Below are 19,323 nucleotides of genomic sequence, written 5' to 3' on the forward strand. Positions count from 1 at the left end.
ACTTTTACAACAGTGACATTTTGTTTTTAAAGGAAACAATCAATGTGGTTAGTTTGGAGCTCGTTTTTGTCCCACGGGGAAATGGATATCACTTCCAAGGGGCATGCGTGTGGTTATGTAATGACCCTAAACACATCGTGGGGGCGGCTTTATGCTCGGCACATGAGTTGGAATAGCTCACTGTCATTTTCTATCCCGGTCGTACTCGCTGGGGTCGCTGGTAGCTCCCAATGGGTTAGAAAGTATTTGCTTCAACTCTAGTATTTTACCTTATTTTATTTATTATGTTTATATTATATATATATTATATTATTATACATATTATTTATTATATATTATTATTTAGTTATTTAGTTTTAGTTATTTAGTTATTTTACAACCTAGTATTTTATTGTAAATGTTAAATGATGCTGTTATATTATGACAAATGAGCATATGAGGATAATTTTATATTTCATAAATATATTTATTTGGAGTATTTATTGAACTATTTAAAAAATTATTGAATTGACAGCATAAAACCCTGATCAGAGCATCCCTAATAAAAACATCATCATTATGCAAATAATACAACAATAATACTACTCGAGCATTATGAACATTGAGATTACAGCATCTGACCTAATAGTACGGTGTAAAAATATAATAATAATAATAATAAATCATTTGATCAAGTATGAATAATAACAATCCAGAGCCTTTTTCACGGTCCATAATGTGACTGTGGTTGGATGCCAACTTCATCCTGAGGTACACGAGTATTTTAAGCAAATCCTTACACATATACAGTACTACAGTACAGCCAAATATGTTTACTTCGAACCCCATCTATCGTAATACCAAATCCTCGACCTGAAGTTTTCGCAACATATCATAGTTGGAGAATGGAACACCTGTTTATAACCTTCTAAATGCAGTTTTTAACATTATTAGAGCCCTCTAAAATAATAATAATAATAGTTATCACCTAATATAGTAGAAACAATACCAGTAAATAAGACTCATGCTACTGTATGTTGCTGTGTTCAGGGAGTTTGGTGGAGGATTGGGGGGCGACAGGGGGGGGGGGGGGGTGCAGACACGAAGTGACACCCGGGATTCAGAATTGAATTTCAGTGGCTGCAACAGTGTTTTTTATTATATATTATTATTATTGATTCAAACCTGCAATAAAAGCCTGTTGTTGTGGCAAGGAAATCTTGGTGCTTGTGTGTCTCACCAAACATCACAGTAACATTACCGACACCCAGTGATCAGGGCTGGGTCAAACCATTATTTTTGTAATCGATTAATCTAGAAAATAGTTTTTCGATGCATCAATTAATCTAACTTTTTTTTAATACAATTTGATTCGATTTTGTCATCGATGACGTCGACGAGTCGTCCCATCCCGACTAGTGGTGTGTTGCTGTGCTCAGGGTGTTTGGTGGGGGTGGGGGGGGGTTGAAGAAGTGGCACCCGGGATTCAGAATTGAATTTCAGTGGCTGCAACAGTTTTTTTTAAATATATTATTATTATTGTGCCTGTTGTGAGATTCAAACCTGCAATAAAAGCCTGTTGTTGTGGCAAGGAAATCTTGGTGCTCGTGTGTCTCACCAAACATGGCAGTAACATTACCGACACCCAGTGACCAGGGCTGGGTCAAACCATTATTTTTGTAATCGATTAATCTAGAAAATAGTTTTTCGATGCATCAATTAATCTAATTTTTTTTTAATACAATTTGATTTGATTTTGTCATCGATGATGTCGACGAGTCGTCCCATCCTGACTAGTGGTGTGTTGCTGTGCTCAGGGAGTTTGGTGGGGGTGGGGGGGGGGGTGGGGGGTTGAAGAAGTGGCACCCAGGATTCAGAATTGAATTTCAGTGGCCGCAACAGTGTTTTTTTTTAAATATATTATTATTATTGTGCCTGTTGTGAGATTCAAACCTGCAATAAAAGCCTGTTGTTGTGGCAAAGAAATCTTGGTGCTTGTGTGTCTCACCAAACATGGCAGTAACATTACCGACACCCAGTGATCAGGGCTGGGTCAAACCATTATTTTTGTAATCGATTAATCTAGAAAATAGTTTTTCGATGCATCAATTAATCTCACGATTTTTTTAATACAATTTGATTCGATTTGGGGCATTGTGATATATGTAGATATTGATTTAATTTTGCTGTTTTTAAAATAGATTTCCTTTGTAGAATGTGTTGCGTGTCTTCATTCATGGCATACAGTAACAAACAGTAACAAGTATGATGGTTGAACTCCACATGGGATGCTTTGGCAAAAGCAGACAGATATGTCGTTATCGTTAAGACAATCCTTCATGAGCACATAACGGCCGGGCGCTTAGCGTTCCAGCATGGTGTCATCATGTCTCAGTGAAGAAATGCATGCAGAGTAGAAAGCCCCCGTCCCAACAGTGAACTCTTCAACCACAGAAACAATTCATACATGCCGAGTCTCCAGAGGTTGAAGGACTCTACCAGTGTGATCTGCAGAAGTTCCTTCCTGGACCGAGTCTTACTCCTCTTGTGCCTGTCAGTCAAAGCAGAGAAGACCAGATAGGGACCGAATTCTGGAAATCCACGTCATTGTTATTGTTCATGAGGTCTATGTAAGTGTTGTGTGAAATAAACAAGAGGACCCTTTCCTACAACTGCAGAAGTGCCAACATGGTAAAGTGGAAAATGGCATTGATTCCAATGGAAAAGTACCAAGAACAACACAAGCTTTTATACCTGGCCAATGCACGTATGCAGCAGCGTGACATGTTGATGAAGGACGAAGACGAGGCTCTGGTCTGTAGGGTGGTTTCGATTCCTCTCAGCAGGTCGTTGGTCTTCAGCAACAGCAACATCTGCCGAGGAACTCTGTTCAAGAGATCGCTGATCTGGGGCAGGTAAAGAGCCGCGTTGGTGCGGATTTCAACATCCTGTCAAGACAGCAGACATTGCTTGCTAACACGGTGGTCTGTTAGGCGTCTTCTGACTTCATCAGGTTTTAGAATATGTAAAAAAGGGCTCAAGCCGAAAATCAGTGAAAAGCAATGAAAACCAGTGGTACCAGGTTATACCTCGGATATGCAGTACTCTGGTCGCTAGGCATCTGTGATGTTATATTACACCTTTTAAACGGCATGGAGACTAGCTACAGACCCGGCAGAGCCAAGCCAACGTGCCATGGCGGACATCGAGTGGGGAAAAAAAAAAAAGTTTCCCTCTCATTCAGTGTGGAAGTGGTACGTTTTTGCTTCCACTGTCCTTCTTCCCCATTCCATTTCAAACATTTTCTTAAGTTTAGAACAGGGGTCTCAAACACGCGGCCCGCGGGCCAAATGTGGCCCACAGGACACTATTTTGAGGCCCCCGCCTTGATATGAAAGTTTAATGTTTGATATGGATGCTGTATGGTATCATGTACCCAGAAAAAATTATTACGTTTTGATTAATGTTCATGTTAAAGGTTAAATAACTGTTAATAGTTATCCTCCCTATCCGTGTGGAAGTGGTAAGTTTTTGGCTATTGATTGATTGATTTTCTTTATTCTTGATTTGTTTATTTATTTTTCATCTTATTTTGTGTGGAAAACAAAAAGTAAGATATTTGAGAACAGTGAAATGTTTTATTTATTGTAGAAAATCGGAACCAAAGCAAAGTTTATTAATTTTTCCGTTTTTGATAAATGCGTTTTTTTTTTTTTTTTTTTTTGGAAAACCTGATTTTAAATGTTTAATGTTGGTGTTTGGTGTTGTGGTATTCTTGTTTCGATATTTGAACGGTCACAAAAGCAAAAAAATTTCTATCAAAGTAAAAGTCTTGCTTGAAATGTATCTTTAAAAAAAAAAATATTTTACTCCCTTTTTTAGTCGGAAACTGATATTTTCATGAAATTTACCTCTGTTCTACAGCTGATTACTAAAAGGTAGAAAAACATTTTTTTTTTTTTTCAGATGAAAGACAGGAGTCTAATCTTTCTTTTGGCAGATTACATGTTTATAGAGCCCAGCAAGACAATAAATATAAACACATAAATATTCTGTCTGCCTGCAGAAAGTAGTCAAAATGGGCCAAAATGGCCGAAAATGGCTGTGGATAACACTAGAATACCAAGATATGGATTGTATCCTAGGTTATCACTGCACCATTGAATCTGAATGTATTTTTATTTTAGATGTGTATTTATTGAAGAGTTAGCTGCTAGCAGTCATCACTTTTGGAAATTTATTTCAGCTGTTATGCTGTTTCCTTCCGGGACCCAAAATTAACCAAACCGAGGAGCATCCCGAACGGTGATTGTGGCTTCCCGTTACGGCCGTCGTATGTCAATACAAGACATACCATCCATCCATTTTACTCCGCTTATCCGGGTCCGGGTCGCAGGGGGCAGCAGTCTTAGTAGGGAAGCACAGACTTTCCGATCCCCGGCCACCTCCTCCAAGGCGTTCCCAGGCCAGCTGTGAGACATAATCCCTCCAGCCTGTTCTAGGTCTAGTTCTAGGGCCTTTTCCCGACTGGGCATGCCCGGAACAAATCACCAGGGAGGCGTTCGGGAGGCATCCGGACTAGATGCCCGAGCCACCTCAACTGGGAACATAGATGCGGGGGTAAATTGACAGCTTTCACCACGACGGTCCGGTACAGCGACCGACCAACAAAAGCGACCAACAAAAACACAATATCACAGAATGAAATACGCTGAAGAGAAACATCCCAGTTGGAAAAGCAGCAGTTTGGATATTCCCAAGCGCTGTGCTTCAGTCCTTCTTGGGGAATAACAATTAGTAGCAATTATAGGAGGTTACATAGCGAGCCTCACAGCTGTCAGCAGAACATAGAGCCATTCTCATTTGCATGTGAAAGCTTCAATAAGGACACATTGTATAGCAAGTGCAGCAATAATAGGCAGCGCTAAAGGCAAAAGGAATGCAGTCAGTGGGAGGAGAAATCGGTGGGAGCCATTTAATTTTTTCCCTGGCGTAAAAGAGAGTCATCTGGGTTATTCCACGAGCGGGACATGAGGGAATAGTGGGCAGAGGCAGATGACAAAGAGTCAAATAATGTCTGAGTCATAAGGCATTTCGTTTCATCACCAAACTGATCTCAGCTCCTTTGTTGGGGGGCGGCTTTCTCTCAGGGAAGATGGCTTTCCAGGAGAACCCAACATTATCAGTACACTGATGGGAATGATACCAGTTTTCCAGGATATTTTATCCTATGCGGGGATGCAGGAATCTTCCTATGTGTTCATTGACTGTGATACTGGACATTGGCTGCAATTGTTGATGGAAGACACACTGGTTAAGTTAAAACAAAATTCGGGCAAGTAAATCCAATCAGTGATATTAATCGATTAATTAATTAATTAATTAATATTATAAGTGCACTTTGGCATGCAATACTGCTAAGAGTTTTTTTTAAAGCGGTTCTTGTTGGGTGTTGGGAAAACACGGACTGTGTAATTCCGGTGGTAATTAAAAAAACAAGTAACGCATTCATTGGGATGCTGCAATGACATCAGCCTCCCATTGGGATCTGGGTTCTGTGGCTTCCTCTGGTGGACAGAAGCAGCATTGCAGCTTCCATCCACCATTTGTCCTCTAATGAACTGTTATTCTGGCAGTAATGCATTATGGGTAGATGTTCCTGATTTTAAACCCGTATTGGTATTTGTAATGTATATTTTCTAGGTACTTTTGAGTGTTAAGTTGCTGTGTGATTCGTTCAATGTTGTTTTTTAAGATGACAGGGCTCGACAATAACGATGTACCGATAGCCCGGGGCAAGTAAATCCAATCAGTGATATTCCCGTCGGGCAAGTGCACTTTGGCATGCCATACTGCATAAGAGTTTTTTTTAAAAGCGGTTCTTGTTGGGTGTTGGTAAAACACAGACTGTGTAAAAAAACAAGTAACGCATTATTGGGATGCTGCAATGACATCAGCCTCCCATTGGGATCTGGGTTCTGTGGCTTCCTCTGGTGGACAGAGGCAGCACTGCAGCTTCCATCCACCATTTTTTTTCCTCGCTTGTCCTCATGGGTAAGTCATTTTTGTTTTTAATGTAAAGCACTGCTTTTGTTTTTTTTAATCAGCTGATGGACATCATTTCAATGTAATGCCTCTTTGCAATAAGTATTGAATTTGTATATTTGGCTGGAGTTTGTGGCGTTACCGCTGTGCTCGTTCACGTTCCGACCAATATACGCACATACGTAGATATCCTACCTCAGAGGGTGTGACGGGGACAGAGCCGATGCCAGAGTTGACGGCGGTCCATGAGCGAGCAGTGAGTACGCAAGCAAAGAGTGGGTAGAGATCTCCAGCTCCAAGTTTGCGGCTGTAGCGCTCCACCCCAGGCATGTCTCCGCTGATCAGTGCCTGCCATAGCCGGCAGTAGTTCATCCGGAAGTCTGGTTGTAGCACCTGGGCACAAAAGAGCAGTGGGAATTTTTTATTCAATGACGGCAAACACATTTGCATTTATTTGTATTTGATGGAAGTGAACCAGGGACAGTGGAACCTCGGGATCTTCATGATGAATCCTTCCCACTGGGTCCATGTAAAACCAACCTGTAGTGATCTTTGACGACAAGCCAAGATGATATCTGAATATTGAGTGTCATTGAGTGCCAGATGTGGCCCGCAGGACACTAGTGCCATGGCGGACATCGAGTGGGGGAAAAAAAAAAGTTTCCCTCTCATTCAGTGTGGAAGTGGTACATTTTTGCTTCCACTGTCCTTCTTCCCCATTCCATTTCAAACATTTTCTTAAGTTTAGAACAGGGGTCTCAAACATGCGGCCCGCGGGCCAAATGTGGCCCACAGGACACTAGTTTGAGGCCCCCGTCTTGATATGAAAGTTTAATGTTAGTGCGGCCCGCGCAAGTTTGATATGGATGCTGTATGGTATCATGTACCCAGAAAAAATTATTACGTTTGATTCATGTTCATGTTAAAGGTTAAATAACTGTTAATAGTTATCCTCCCTATCCGTGTGGAAGTGGTAAGTTTTTTATATGGATGCTGTATGGTATCATGTACCCAGAAAAAATTATTACGTTTGATTCATGTTCATGTTAAATAACTGTTAATAGTTATCCTCCCTATCCGTGTGGAAGTGGTAAGTTTTTTATATGGATGCTGTATGGTATCATGTACCCAGAAAAAAATATTACGTTTGATTCATGTTCATGTTAAAGGTTAAATAACTGTTAATAGTTATCCTCCCTATCCGTGTGGAAGTGGTAAGTTTTTTATATGGATGCTGTATGGTATCATGTACCCAGAAAAAATTATTACGTTTGATTCATGTTCATGTTAAAGGTTAAATAACAGTTAATAGTTATCCTCCCTATCCGTGTGGAAGTGGTAAGTTTTTTATATGGATGCTGTATGGTATCATGTACCCAGAAAAAATTATTACGTTTGATTCATGTTCATGTTAAAGGTTAAATAACAGTTAATAGTTATCCTCCCTATCCGTGTGGAAGTGGTAAGTTTTTTATATGGATGCTGTATGGTATCATGTACCCAGAAAAAATTATTACGTTTGATTCATGTTCATGTTAAAGGTTAAATAACTGTTAATAGTTATCCTCCCTATCCGTGTGGAAGTGGTAAGTTTTTTATATGGATGCTGTATGGTATCATGTACCCAGAAAAAATTATTATGTTTGATTCATGTTCATGTTAAAGGTTAAATAACTGTTAATAGTTATCCTCACTATCCGTGTGGAAGTGGTAAGTTTTTGGCTATTTAAGTTGAAAGGAAATAACTTGGAGGCTACCGTTTAGGTCGCTAGCGCTCTAGTTTGCGAGTTAGCATGTGAGTCAAGACCCTGCAGTTGCGCAATATGTTGTAAATAAAAAGAGTATAAATGTGACTATAGTCGTGTTTTGTCATGTCTACAGGGCTCTAATAATGCTTTGTTCATTTTAATCTGAAAAATATCATTTGTCTACCCACCAACTATATGTGCTTTCTTAACTTTTTATTATTATTATTATTATTATATTTATTTATTACTGATTGATTTTCTTTATTCTTGATTTGTTTATTTATTTTTCATCTTATTTTGTGAAGAAAAATAAAAATTAAGATATTTGAGAACAGTGGTTGGAGTACAGTTTTTCTTGTAGAAAATCAAAAGCAAAGTTCATTCATTTTTTCTGTTTTTAATAAATGCGTTTTTTGTTGTTTTTTTTTGGAAAACCTGATGCGGCCCAGCCTCGCCCAGACCCTAGCTCCAGTGGCCCCCAGGTAAATTGAGTTTGAGACCCTCATCCGCCGTGCCGCCCCACTGTATATTCATTATCATTCCTTACCACAACATGACATCCCACATTTTGACAGAGATGTGTAAGATTTGACAATAAACAATAAAAGCTGTGTGCGTTTATCTGAAATAAAAAAGTCATTCCGAATAATGGCCGCCGTTGGCATGCTGGCTAGGAACAACAACGTGGATAGAAACAACCTTTGAATGTCTGTCTCAGTTAGCCAACGTTAGTTAATGAATGCTCCCAAGCAAAAAGCATTCATCTGCGTGTTGTGTACCCCCAGAGTACACATCGGCCAAGTTCAATTTGAACACGGCACCCTGCACTCTGCTAAGAACATCCAACGAGCTGTTGATCAAAAAGCTTTTAGTCTGCCGAGGCTCTAATAAATACGTCCGTTTGTCTGTGTACGTGCGCGCAAAAGCCAGGTATTTTTATGCGGATCCCAATTTCTGATCATTGGTTTACTCAAGGCTTCACGCGGTGCATGAAAAATGGACTTAGTTTTCCGTTTTACGCATATATCGGATTTATATCCGGTATATGCGTAAATCGGATTTTATCTGTTATAAAAAGGCACTTCCTTGACTATGTTTCCAATGTACCTGGCAACAAAATCCGTGATAAAAAATCCGATATATGCAATGAATTTTTATTGGAAATGCATTACAGAAAAATCGGTTCTTTTTTATCTGTCCGTTGTGAGCGAATTTCCGATATATCCGAGTCCGATATATCCGAGGTTTACTGTACATGTCATTCCTATAGTTTCAAAGGGGTCAGCACGTGAAACATGCTTGTGACAGATTTGATTGCCACAACAAAAGGCTTTTATTGCAGGTTTGAATTAACTCCCAGCATGCAAAATAATAAAATAATCATAGTACATAGTAATAACACGGGCAACTAATCCAGTTACAACTCAACTCTGAACCACCACTTAGTTTTCCTTTCCCGGCGTGAAGATTCCTAACCTGATAAAGGCCGTGGTCAAGTAGAACAATCTCTGCTTTCTTGCTTTTGGGACATTTTCGAACCAACACATTTCCAGGGTGGGGGTCGCAGTGTACAAATCCGTGTATGAAGATCATTTCGCTGTATATTTTGCCCAGGTTTTGTGAAATCTGAAAAAGACATTGCGAAACACGTTAAGGAAGTACAAACCAAAAAACACTGAAACGTACTAATCCTGCAGATTTAACTATGACGACTAGGAATGGTCCCAGATTGCAGGATTATAGACCGCGGTTTTAAGGTGCTTGCTTATTTTCTGTGTTTCTGTGTGGTTGTCACGACAACCTGAGACTCAAGAAGGAGTAATTGACGTCCCTGCAACCAGGCTCATTTATTTCTACAGGTTTGTTCATATTCAGTACAAGCTACACTAAAAGGACGTATTGTGGGACGCAAGTCCATGGGGCCCAACTAGGGGCCAATCAGGAACTATGAAAAAAACTTACCATGAGCTTGCCAACCCATAACAGTCTGACTCACGGTGTCGTCTTAAAAAACAACATTGAACATCACACAGCAACTTAACACTTAAAAGTACCTAAATATACATTACAAATACCAATACAAGTTTAAAATAAGGAACAGCAGCTTTTTTAACATCTACCCATAATGCATTACTGCAAGAATAACAGTTCATTAGAGGACAAATGGTGGATGGAAGCTGCAATGCTGCCTCTGTCCACCAGAGGAAGCCACAGAACCCAGATCCCAATGGGAGGCTGATGTCATCGCAGCAGCCCAATGAATGCGTTACTCAGACGCAGTGGATTATGGGAAAATTTTGTTGTTTTTTTTTTTTTCAAACCTATAATTGTATGACGATATATGACGATGTAGCAAAATTAATGAGTTTCTCACTCAGCAGTCAGCGACCCCGCTCACGTTACCTCATTGACATCGATGCCGTGGGCGTTCATGTACTCTCTATCGTTGACCTGCCCTCCCTCAGCAAACTCCATGGTCAGAATCCTCTTAGTGGACAGGTCCCAGTGGATCACAGGAACCTGAAAAGAAAATCATAATGTGTACAGTAGTGTGAACGAGTATTTGCCCCTTTCTTGATTTCTTATTGTTGTGCGTGATTGTCACACTTAAATGTTCCAAACATTTAGACGACGCTCTTGTTCTAAAGTGCTTTTCATCTTGGAACTCTGCTATTTCTTTCTGATGGTGGAGTCATGAAGTGAGGACTGCAGGTCTTTGCATGGTGTTGTGGGGTCTTTTGTGACCTCTTGGGAGTCGGTGATTTTGGTTGACCGGTCACTTCTGGGAAGGTTCACCACTCTTTTATGTTTTCGGCATTTGTGGGTAACGGCTCTCACTGTGGTCTGCTGGAGTCCTAAAGCTTTACAAATGGTTTTGCAACCTTTTCCAGACTGATGGATTTCAATTAATCTAATTTATGTTATCTTTTTACGAGGGGGAATCACTCCCCGAGGGGGATTGAATTTTTATTGGAAATGCATTACAAAAAAATCGGTTCTTTTTTATCTGTCCGTTGTGAGCGAATTTCCGATATATCCGAGTCCGATATATCCGAGGTTTACTGTACATGTCATTCCTATAGTTTCAAAGGGGTCAGCACGTGAAACATGCTTGTGACAGATTTGATTGCCACAACAAAAGGCTTTTATTGCAGGTTTGAATTAACTCCCAGCAGGCACAATAATAAAATAATCATAGTACATAGTAATAACACGGGCAACTAATCCAGTTACAACTCAACTCTGAACCACTGACATCACTTCCTGTCTACGTCTATACTAACAACACATAGGTTATGTACCTTTAATCATCTTTAATGTCTTATGTGGATGATTTTCTTTTGTAATATGGACTATATTGGGTCATATGAGAGTAAAGATAATTATAGGGGTGTTATTTGATTTCTAGAAGGCGCTAATTTTTTATGAAAATACCAACAACAAAAATTTTTTGTATTTTCCAAAGTTTGGGAAAATTTGTTTGAATACAGTTTTTTAACATATTTTGGGAAAAAAAATCTTTAAAAGCTACCTTTAAGACAGGGGTCTCAAACTCAATTTACCTGGGGGCCACCAGAGGTAGGTTCTGGGTGAAGCCGGGCCGCATCAGGTTTTCAAAAAAAACCCAAAACACATTTATTAAAAACTGGAAAAAAATCAATAAAAAAACTATCTTCAATGCTTTTGCTTCTGCTATACCCTACACTTTTTCAGTATTTTGGTTACGGTTTTCCACACCAAAATATCTGATAAAACATTCCACTGTTCTCAAATATCTTCATTTTTATTTTTCTATACACAAAATAAGATAAAAAAAAAACAACAAATTAAGAATAAAGACAATACATCAATCAATCAGTAATAAATAAGTAAAATAATAATAAAACAGCAAATAAAAACATATGAAACCACATACAGTTGGTAGAGAATTTTTTTTTCAGATTGAAATGAACAGTATTAAGTTATTTACCTTTAACATGAACATTAATGAAACGTAATAATTGTACCCAATTAGCAAGTTAGCATGTTAGCATCAGTTCCATCTGGGAGCAGCGTGGTAACTTTAACAACATGTTTAATGAGATGCTTTATCTTCAAATCATTTCCTGCATTTATTTGTACCCAGCGTCATAAGCCTTTAGCTTCATTGCTAATCCAAAGCAAAACAGGGCGGGGTAACACTATGGGCGGGGCAAAATCATGTCAATTGTGTCCGTTGTGCACACAGCTTTAAGCTGTCGTTTCAATATTAAACTTTGGTATCAAGGTGGGGGCCTCAAACTAGCGTCTCACGGACCGCATTTGGCCCGCGGGCCGCAAGTTTGAGACCCCTGCTTTAAGATATATTTTGACAAGTTACGAATATTTGGTCTTTTTTTTTTTTTTTTTTTAGATATCTTGCTATTTAGCCACAATACCGTAAAAAAGCCTATTTTTGTCACCCTAAAAGACATGTCATTCCTATAGTTTCGAAAATGTCTACCACCACAACATTGGAATTAGCGTACACCAGCAATTAATTGAATGCAGCTTAATTACCTTGAGGAAGGGGAAGTGGGTCAGCATATTTGATACCGTCTCTGCGTTGTGGCCTTCATTCAGGAAGTCCAGCTCTAGCGGCATGTTTTTCTTGGCCTCTTCCACCAACCACATGAAGGCGAAGTCTGGGAAGAGCCAGTGGACGGCTCTGACCAACACCTTCACAGCATAAAGCAGAGCGTGCATTGTCGTTTTATATTACCGCAGCTCATTATTAAGCATAGTTTACGCTAAATTGCGCTGACTTTGGGTATATCATCTTGGAATTCATGGTAATGGTAATGGTAATGGTAATGGTAATGGTAATGGTTTAATTTCATTTGAACATGCATCAGATTCCAATTGAGTGCATCCCACAGTTCCCAGTTCCACATGTCCAAAAGGAGTAGGAAGAAGCAAAGCTTATTAAATCCTACCCCTCCATCTGGTACTTTTACAATCACTAACTGTTACATTTGTTCACTTCCTGCTTTCCTAATATAGTTTAAGTTTTTTTTTAATTTATTTGAAAAATTTTTGCATTTTTTTGAATTTTTTTTTTTTTTGAAATTTTTTTATATGTATTTTTTATTTATTTATTACATCAACTGCTTGTATTGTTTCTTGAATTGGCTCATCGTTGTGCATTGTTTGATTTCCTTACTCAATCCATTCCATAGTTTGATTCCACATACTGAAATGCTATATAATGTTTAGCCTGTGCTATGCAAAAGTCCCAAATAAAGTTGAACATGTGCACTAAAATGCTAAAGTGTGACCACAACTGTACCTTACCTCCATCACCAAAATGTCTTTGGAGCTTTGTCTTTGTACTTTGGGGTGTTGGACCTTCACAGCCACTGTCCTCCCATCATGCAGCACTGCTTTATGGACCTGGGCTAACGAGGCGGCTCCCTGCGGCTTCTCGTCAAAGAAGACGAATAACTCTGACAGCTGCAACACAACGCCAAGACACGGGAAGAGAAACAGTGAACACACACCGCCGATGGTATTCCCATGCGACTCCAGTTCCGAGGAAATCAGACCTCCTGGAGTCTTAGCCATGGAAGATGGACTCACCTCCTTGCCAAGGTCTTCTCGAATAACCTGCTGGATCTCCTCCTTGCTGCTCTGAGGAGCCTGGCTATGGAGGACTTTTAGCGTGGTCGTGTACTCCTCCGGGAGGAGATAATCTAGAGCGCCCAGATGCTGGCCCACCTTGATGAAGGTACCCCGATTGGCACAGCACAGATCTCGAAGACGCTCTGCCGAACGTCGATGTACCTGGCAGTGGTGGGGAGGACAAAATGAAGATCTCACAGTGAGGGGGGGGGGTCCTACGATAACTGGGTACACCCTGGACTGGTGGCCAGCCAATCACAGGGCACATATAGACAAACAACCATTCACACTCAAATTCATACCTATGCACAATTTGGAGTCGCTAATTAACCTAGCATGTTTTTGGAACGTGGGAGGAAACCGGAGTACCACAGAGATGGCCGAGGGTGGAATTGAACTTGGGTCTCCTAGCTGTGAGGCCTGCATGCAAACCACTCGTCCATAATAACAAAGAATATTTGTTATTATTTTTGTTACTCTTATTTATACAAGATGTGCCGCTACATTTTGACCTTTAGAAAGAAGACGGTCGATGTCTCCTAGCTGTGAGGCCTGCGTGCTAACCACTCGACCGCCGTGCAGCCTGCTCATAATGTTGTGAAATGTAAATATATATTGAATCCCCTGCTGATTTTCTAAGTTTGGTTGCTTATATAAAGTCCATCATTTTTATGGGAGTAGTATCACATTTTGTGATATGCAGTATTGTGCACCGGCCACTAGGGGTCAGCACGTGAAACATGCTTGTGTCAGAATTGACTGCCACAACAAAAGGCTTTTATTGCAGGTTTGAATTAACTCCCAGCAGGCACAATAATAAAATAATCATAGTACATAGTAATAACACGGGCAACTAATCCAGTTACAACTCAACTCTGAACCACCGACATCACTTCCTGTCTACGTCTATACTAACAACACATAGGTTATGTACCTTTAATCATCTTTAATGTCTTATGTGGATGATTTTCTTTTGTAATATGGACTATATTGGGTCATATGAGAGTAAAGATAATTATAGGGGTGTTATTTGATTTCTAGAAGGCGCTAATAATGTTAAAAACAGGTTTTCTGTACTCCAACTACAAATATATTCCTCTAATTAAAGAATGAATCCGACTTGGAAATTGACTTTTCATGGTCGGGTCTGGAACCGATTAACCACGACAAACCAGAGATTATCGTATAAGACGCGAATCTCATCAAATCTCAAATATCCGATTCCAGAACAGATGCTCTGCTCGGTGCAAACCACCAGTTACCACACAAAAAAACGTACATAACGATATATTATCTACAAAAGTATTGTGAAAGATTCAATTCATGGTTATGGTGCATTCAGGTAAGGTCGTTTTTTTTCAAAACAAACAACAAAAGCATTTGTAAAAAGATTGGCGTAGTATTTTCCAGAGTTTGGGAAAATTTGTTTGAATACACGGTGGTCGAGTGGCTAGCGCGCAGACCTCACAGCTAGGAGACCAAGGTTCAATTCCACCCTCGACCATCTCCGTGTGGAGTTTGCATGTTCTCCCCGTGCATGCGTGGGTTTTCTCCGAGTACTCCGGTTTCCTCCCACATTCCAAAAACATGCTAGGTTAATTGGCCACTGCAAATTGTCCATAGGTATGAATGTGAGTGTGAATGGTTGTTTGTCTATATGTGCCCTGTGATTGGCTGGCCACCAGTCCAGGGTGGACCCCCCTGTTTTTTTTACATATTTTGAAAGCTACCTTTAAGATATTTTGTGCCAAGTCACAAATATTTCTTGTAATGTAAATCTTTTTTTTATTTAGCCACAATACCGTAAAAAAGATTTTAAGCCTATTTTGTGTTGTTTTTTTTTTTTTTTACGTAAAATTTTGAAGACAGTCCAAACCATAATCCCAAAAACGGGTCAAATGTGGACAACGAGGGAGCAGTAGCAGCAGAATATGTCATGAATAATTTGACAAAACAAAGCAATAATACAACAAACTACAAACAAAAAGATGGTACAATAAGATAATAAGTGGAGCCAATTACAAACTAGAATATTTAATTATGACTTCTTGTATTGGAGGACTCACTGATGGGATGACGTTGTGATGCTGGACAGCTGCTGCTATATCGAGAGCCCAGATGCAGTAATTGATTTCTGCTGCAACACCAGGATTTAAAGAATGGGATTAGTGGCCTATGAAAAAGGCCCCATTTATTATTAGGATGCTCATGATTAGCTCGTTACTGGGCTCACTGAGGCTCATCAAGATGCCGAAAACAAAGAGGGGCGCGGTGAGTGGGCTTGTGTTTGTATGCATGGTTGAACCTGCCTGGTCAATAGGCCTCGGTTGGTCATGGTTGAAGTCAAAGGCAATGTAAATATATATATATATATATATATATATATATATATATATATATGTTTTTCCTTTATAATACAGTTTTTCTCGATTGTTTACACCAGGGGTCTCAAACACGCGGTCACTAGTTTGAGGCCCCCGCCTTGAAATGAAAGTTTAATGTTAGTGCGGCCCGCGCAAGTTTGATATGGATGCTGTATGGTATCATGTACCCAGAAAAAATTATTACGTTTGATTCATGTTCATGTTAAAGGTTAAATAACTGTTAATAGTTATCCTCCCTATCCGTGTGGAAGTGGTAAGTTTTTTATATGGATGCTGTATGGTATCATGTACCCAGAAAAAATTATTACGTTTGATTCATGTTCATGTTAAAGGTTAAATAACTGTTAATAGTTATCCTCCCTATCCGTGTGGAAGTGGTAAGTTTTTTATATGGCTGCTGTATGGTATCATGTACCCAGAAAAAATTATTACGTTTGATTCATGTTCATGTTAAAGGTTAAATAACTGTTAATAGTTATCCTCCCTATCCGTGTGGAAGTGGTAAGTTTTTTATATGGATGCTGTATGGTATCATGTACCCAGAAAAAATTATTACGTTTGATTCATGTTCATGTTAAAGGTTAAATAACAGTTAATAGTTATCCTCCCTATCCGTGTGGAAGTGGTAAGTTTTTTATATGGATGCTGTATGGTATCATGTACCCAGAAAAAATTATTACGTTTGATTCATGTTCATGTTAAAGGTTAAATAACTGTTAATAGTTATCCTCCCTATCCGTGTGGAAGTGGTAAGTTTTTTATATGGATGCTGTATGGTATCATGTACCCAGAAAAAATTATTATGTTTGATTCATGTTCATGTTAAAGGTTAAATAACTGTTAATAGTTATCCTCCCTATCCGTGTGGAAGTGGTAAGTTTTTTATATGGATGCTGTATGGTATCATGTACCCAGAAAAAATTATTACGTTTGATTCATGTTCATGTTAGAGGTTAAATAACTGTTAATAGTTATCCTCCCTATCCGTGTGGAAGTGGTAAGTTTTTTATATGGATGCTGTATGGTATCATGTACCCAGAAAAAATTATTACGTTTGATTCATGTTCATGTTAAAGGTTAAATAACTGTTAATAGTTATCCTCCCTATCTGTGTGGAAGTGGTAAGTTTTTTATATGGATGCTGTATGGTATCATGTACTCAGAAAAAATTATTACGTTTGATTCATGTTCATGTTAAAGGTTAAATAACTGTTAATAGTTATCCTCCCTATCCGTGTGGAAGTGGTACGTTTTTGGCTATTTAAGTTGAAAGGAAATAACTTGAAGGCTACCGTTTAGGTCGCTAGCTCTCTAGTTTGCGAGTTAGCATGTGTCTCAAGACCCTGCAGTTGCGCAATATGTTGTAAATAAAAAGAGTATAAATGTGACTATAGTCGTGTTTTGTCATGTCTACAGGGCTCTAATAATGCTTTGTTCATTTTAATCTGATTTGTGATTTTTTTTGTGATTTTTTCTAATTTGTGTTCTGAGTAAAAAAATTACCAAAAAAAGCATTCTTTCAATTCGCTTCTACATTTACGCCCCCCCACTAATACGCTGCAGATGACTGCCAAGGTCAGCATTATCAGCCACTAGCCTTCAATCTGTGTTGCTCCTCAAAGGAGAGAAGAAGTGAAGATGGCCTTTTATCTAGGCTAAGTACCCTCATGTCCTGTGGGAGATGAGATGAGCCTACCAGGAAGCTGCCAATGGCGACACCTGCTGGTCACATAGCAAAGTGAACCCCTGTGTTCACTCTCCTGAATACACTTAAGGTATAATGGACACGTTTCCTCACCATGAGCTCTGTTTTATGGCATATTCTGTTTCCTGGTCGACACTTAGTTGTTGACAAAACACGACTATAGTCACATTTATACTCTTTTTATTTACAACATATTGCGCAACTGCATCGTCTCGAGACACATGCTAACTCGCAAACTAGAGAGCTAGCGACCTAAACGGTAGCCTTCAAGTTATTTCCTTTCAACTTCAATAGCCAAAAACTTACCACTTCCACACGGATAGGGAGGATAACTATTAACAGTTATTTAACCTTTAACATGAACATGAATCAAACGTAATCATTTTTTCTGGGTACATGATACCATACAGCATCCATATAAAAAAACTTACCACTTCCACACGGATAGGGAGGATAACTATTAACAGTTATTTAACCTTTAACATGAACATGAATCAAACGTAATAATTTTTTCTGGGTACATGATACCATACAGCATCCATATAAAAAAACTTACCACTTCCACACGGATAGGGAGGATAACTATTAACAGTTATTTAACCTTTAACATGAACATGAATCAAACGTAATAATTTTTTCTGGGTACATGATACCATACAGCATCCATATAAAAAACTTACCACTTCCACACAGATAGGGAGGATAACTATTACCAGTTATTTAACCTTTAACATGAACATGAATCAAACGTAATAATTTTTTCTGGGTACATGATACCATACAGCATCCATATCAAACGTTACATTAAACTTTCATATCAAGGCGGGCCCGGCAAACAGATATATAAAAATAGTCTAATGAGGTTGGAGATCTGTGGTCACGAGTGGATTTTTTAGCAAACCGACAATCTCATATTGCGTCCGACCTTGGTAAGCCTATTTGACCTTGACATCAGCAGGTCATGGCAACGCAAAGGTTTGACAGAAAACTCCAGCAGCAGTCAGTCAATGACCACCAGGCACCACCAGGTACCACCAGGTACCACCAGATGCCAACCAGTGGGGATGGTTTCTTCAACCTTACTACCAGGTGCCGTAGGAAATGTTCCTGTTCCAACCACCAGGAGGAGCTCTGCCGTGATGCATTCACGGTCTTACAGAAAGTCAGATATTTTTAACTCTTTTCATGAATGCAGTTTCCCCACTCTGGTGTGAAAAAAAATTCAAGCCATCCATCCATCCATCCATCCATCCATCCATGCAGCCATCCATCCATCCATCCATCCATCCATCCATGCAGCCATCCATCCATCCATCCACCATCCATCCATCCACCATCCAGCCATCCATCCATCCATGCAGCCATCCATCCATCCATCCACCATCCATCCATCCACCATCCAGCCATCCATCCATCCATCCACCATCCACCCATCCATCCATGCATCCATCCATCCATCCACGCAGCCATCATCCATCCATCCACCATCCATCCATCCATCCATCCATGCAGCCATCCATCCATCCATGCAGCCATCCATCCATCCATCCATCCACCATCCACCATCCATCCATCCACCATCCATCCATCCATCCATCCATCCATCCATCCATGCAGCCAGCCATCCATCCATCCATCCATCCATCCATCAATTCTTCAACCTTACTACCAGGTGCAGTAGGAAATGTTCCTGTTCCAACAACCAGGAGGAGCTCTGCCGTGATGCATTCACTGTCTTACAGAAAGTCAGATACTTTTAACTCTTTTCATAAATGCAGTTTCCCCTCTCTGGTGTGAAAAAAAAATTCAAAGATTGCAACGG

The 19,323-nt window shown here is 39.6% G+C and overlaps 1 protein-coding gene across 2 annotated transcripts in view; it reads right to left on the bottom strand.

Moving 5' to 3' along the window:
• Positions 1-1,838: 1,838 nt before the first annotated feature.
• adck1 (aarF domain containing kinase 1) overlaps positions 1,839-19,323 on the bottom strand; it is a 24,881-nt gene continuing 7,396 nt past the window's right edge. Inside the window, exons 4-11 of one of the 2 annotated variants that reach the window (XM_058077970.2) lie at positions 13,371-13,574; positions 13,086-13,244; positions 12,312-12,470; positions 10,176-10,292; positions 9,249-9,398; positions 6,220-6,417; positions 2,734-2,927; positions 1,839-2,530 (exon numbers count right to left, since the gene is read on the bottom strand). In XM_058077970.2, the coding sequence (XP_057933953.2) occupies positions 2,371-2,530; positions 2,734-2,927; positions 6,220-6,417; positions 9,249-9,398; positions 10,176-10,292; positions 12,312-12,470; positions 13,086-13,244; positions 13,371-13,574 (1,341 nt within the window). In that variant the 3' untranslated portion in view covers positions 1,839-2,370. The remainder of the gene's footprint in view (positions 2,531-2,733; positions 2,928-6,219; positions 6,418-9,248; positions 9,399-10,175; positions 10,293-12,311; positions 12,471-13,085; positions 13,245-13,370; positions 13,575-19,323) is intronic. The other variant, XM_058077972.2, reaches the window with a different exon arrangement.

This window comes from Doryrhamphus excisus, linkage group LG14, assembly GCF_037039965.1.
Source record: "Doryrhamphus excisus strain RoL-2023G ecotype Guam linkage group LG14, RoL_Dexc_Guam_v1.1, whole genome shotgun sequence".
NCBI lineage: Eukaryota > Metazoa > Chordata > Actinopteri > Syngnathiformes > Syngnathidae > Doryrhamphus > Doryrhamphus excisus.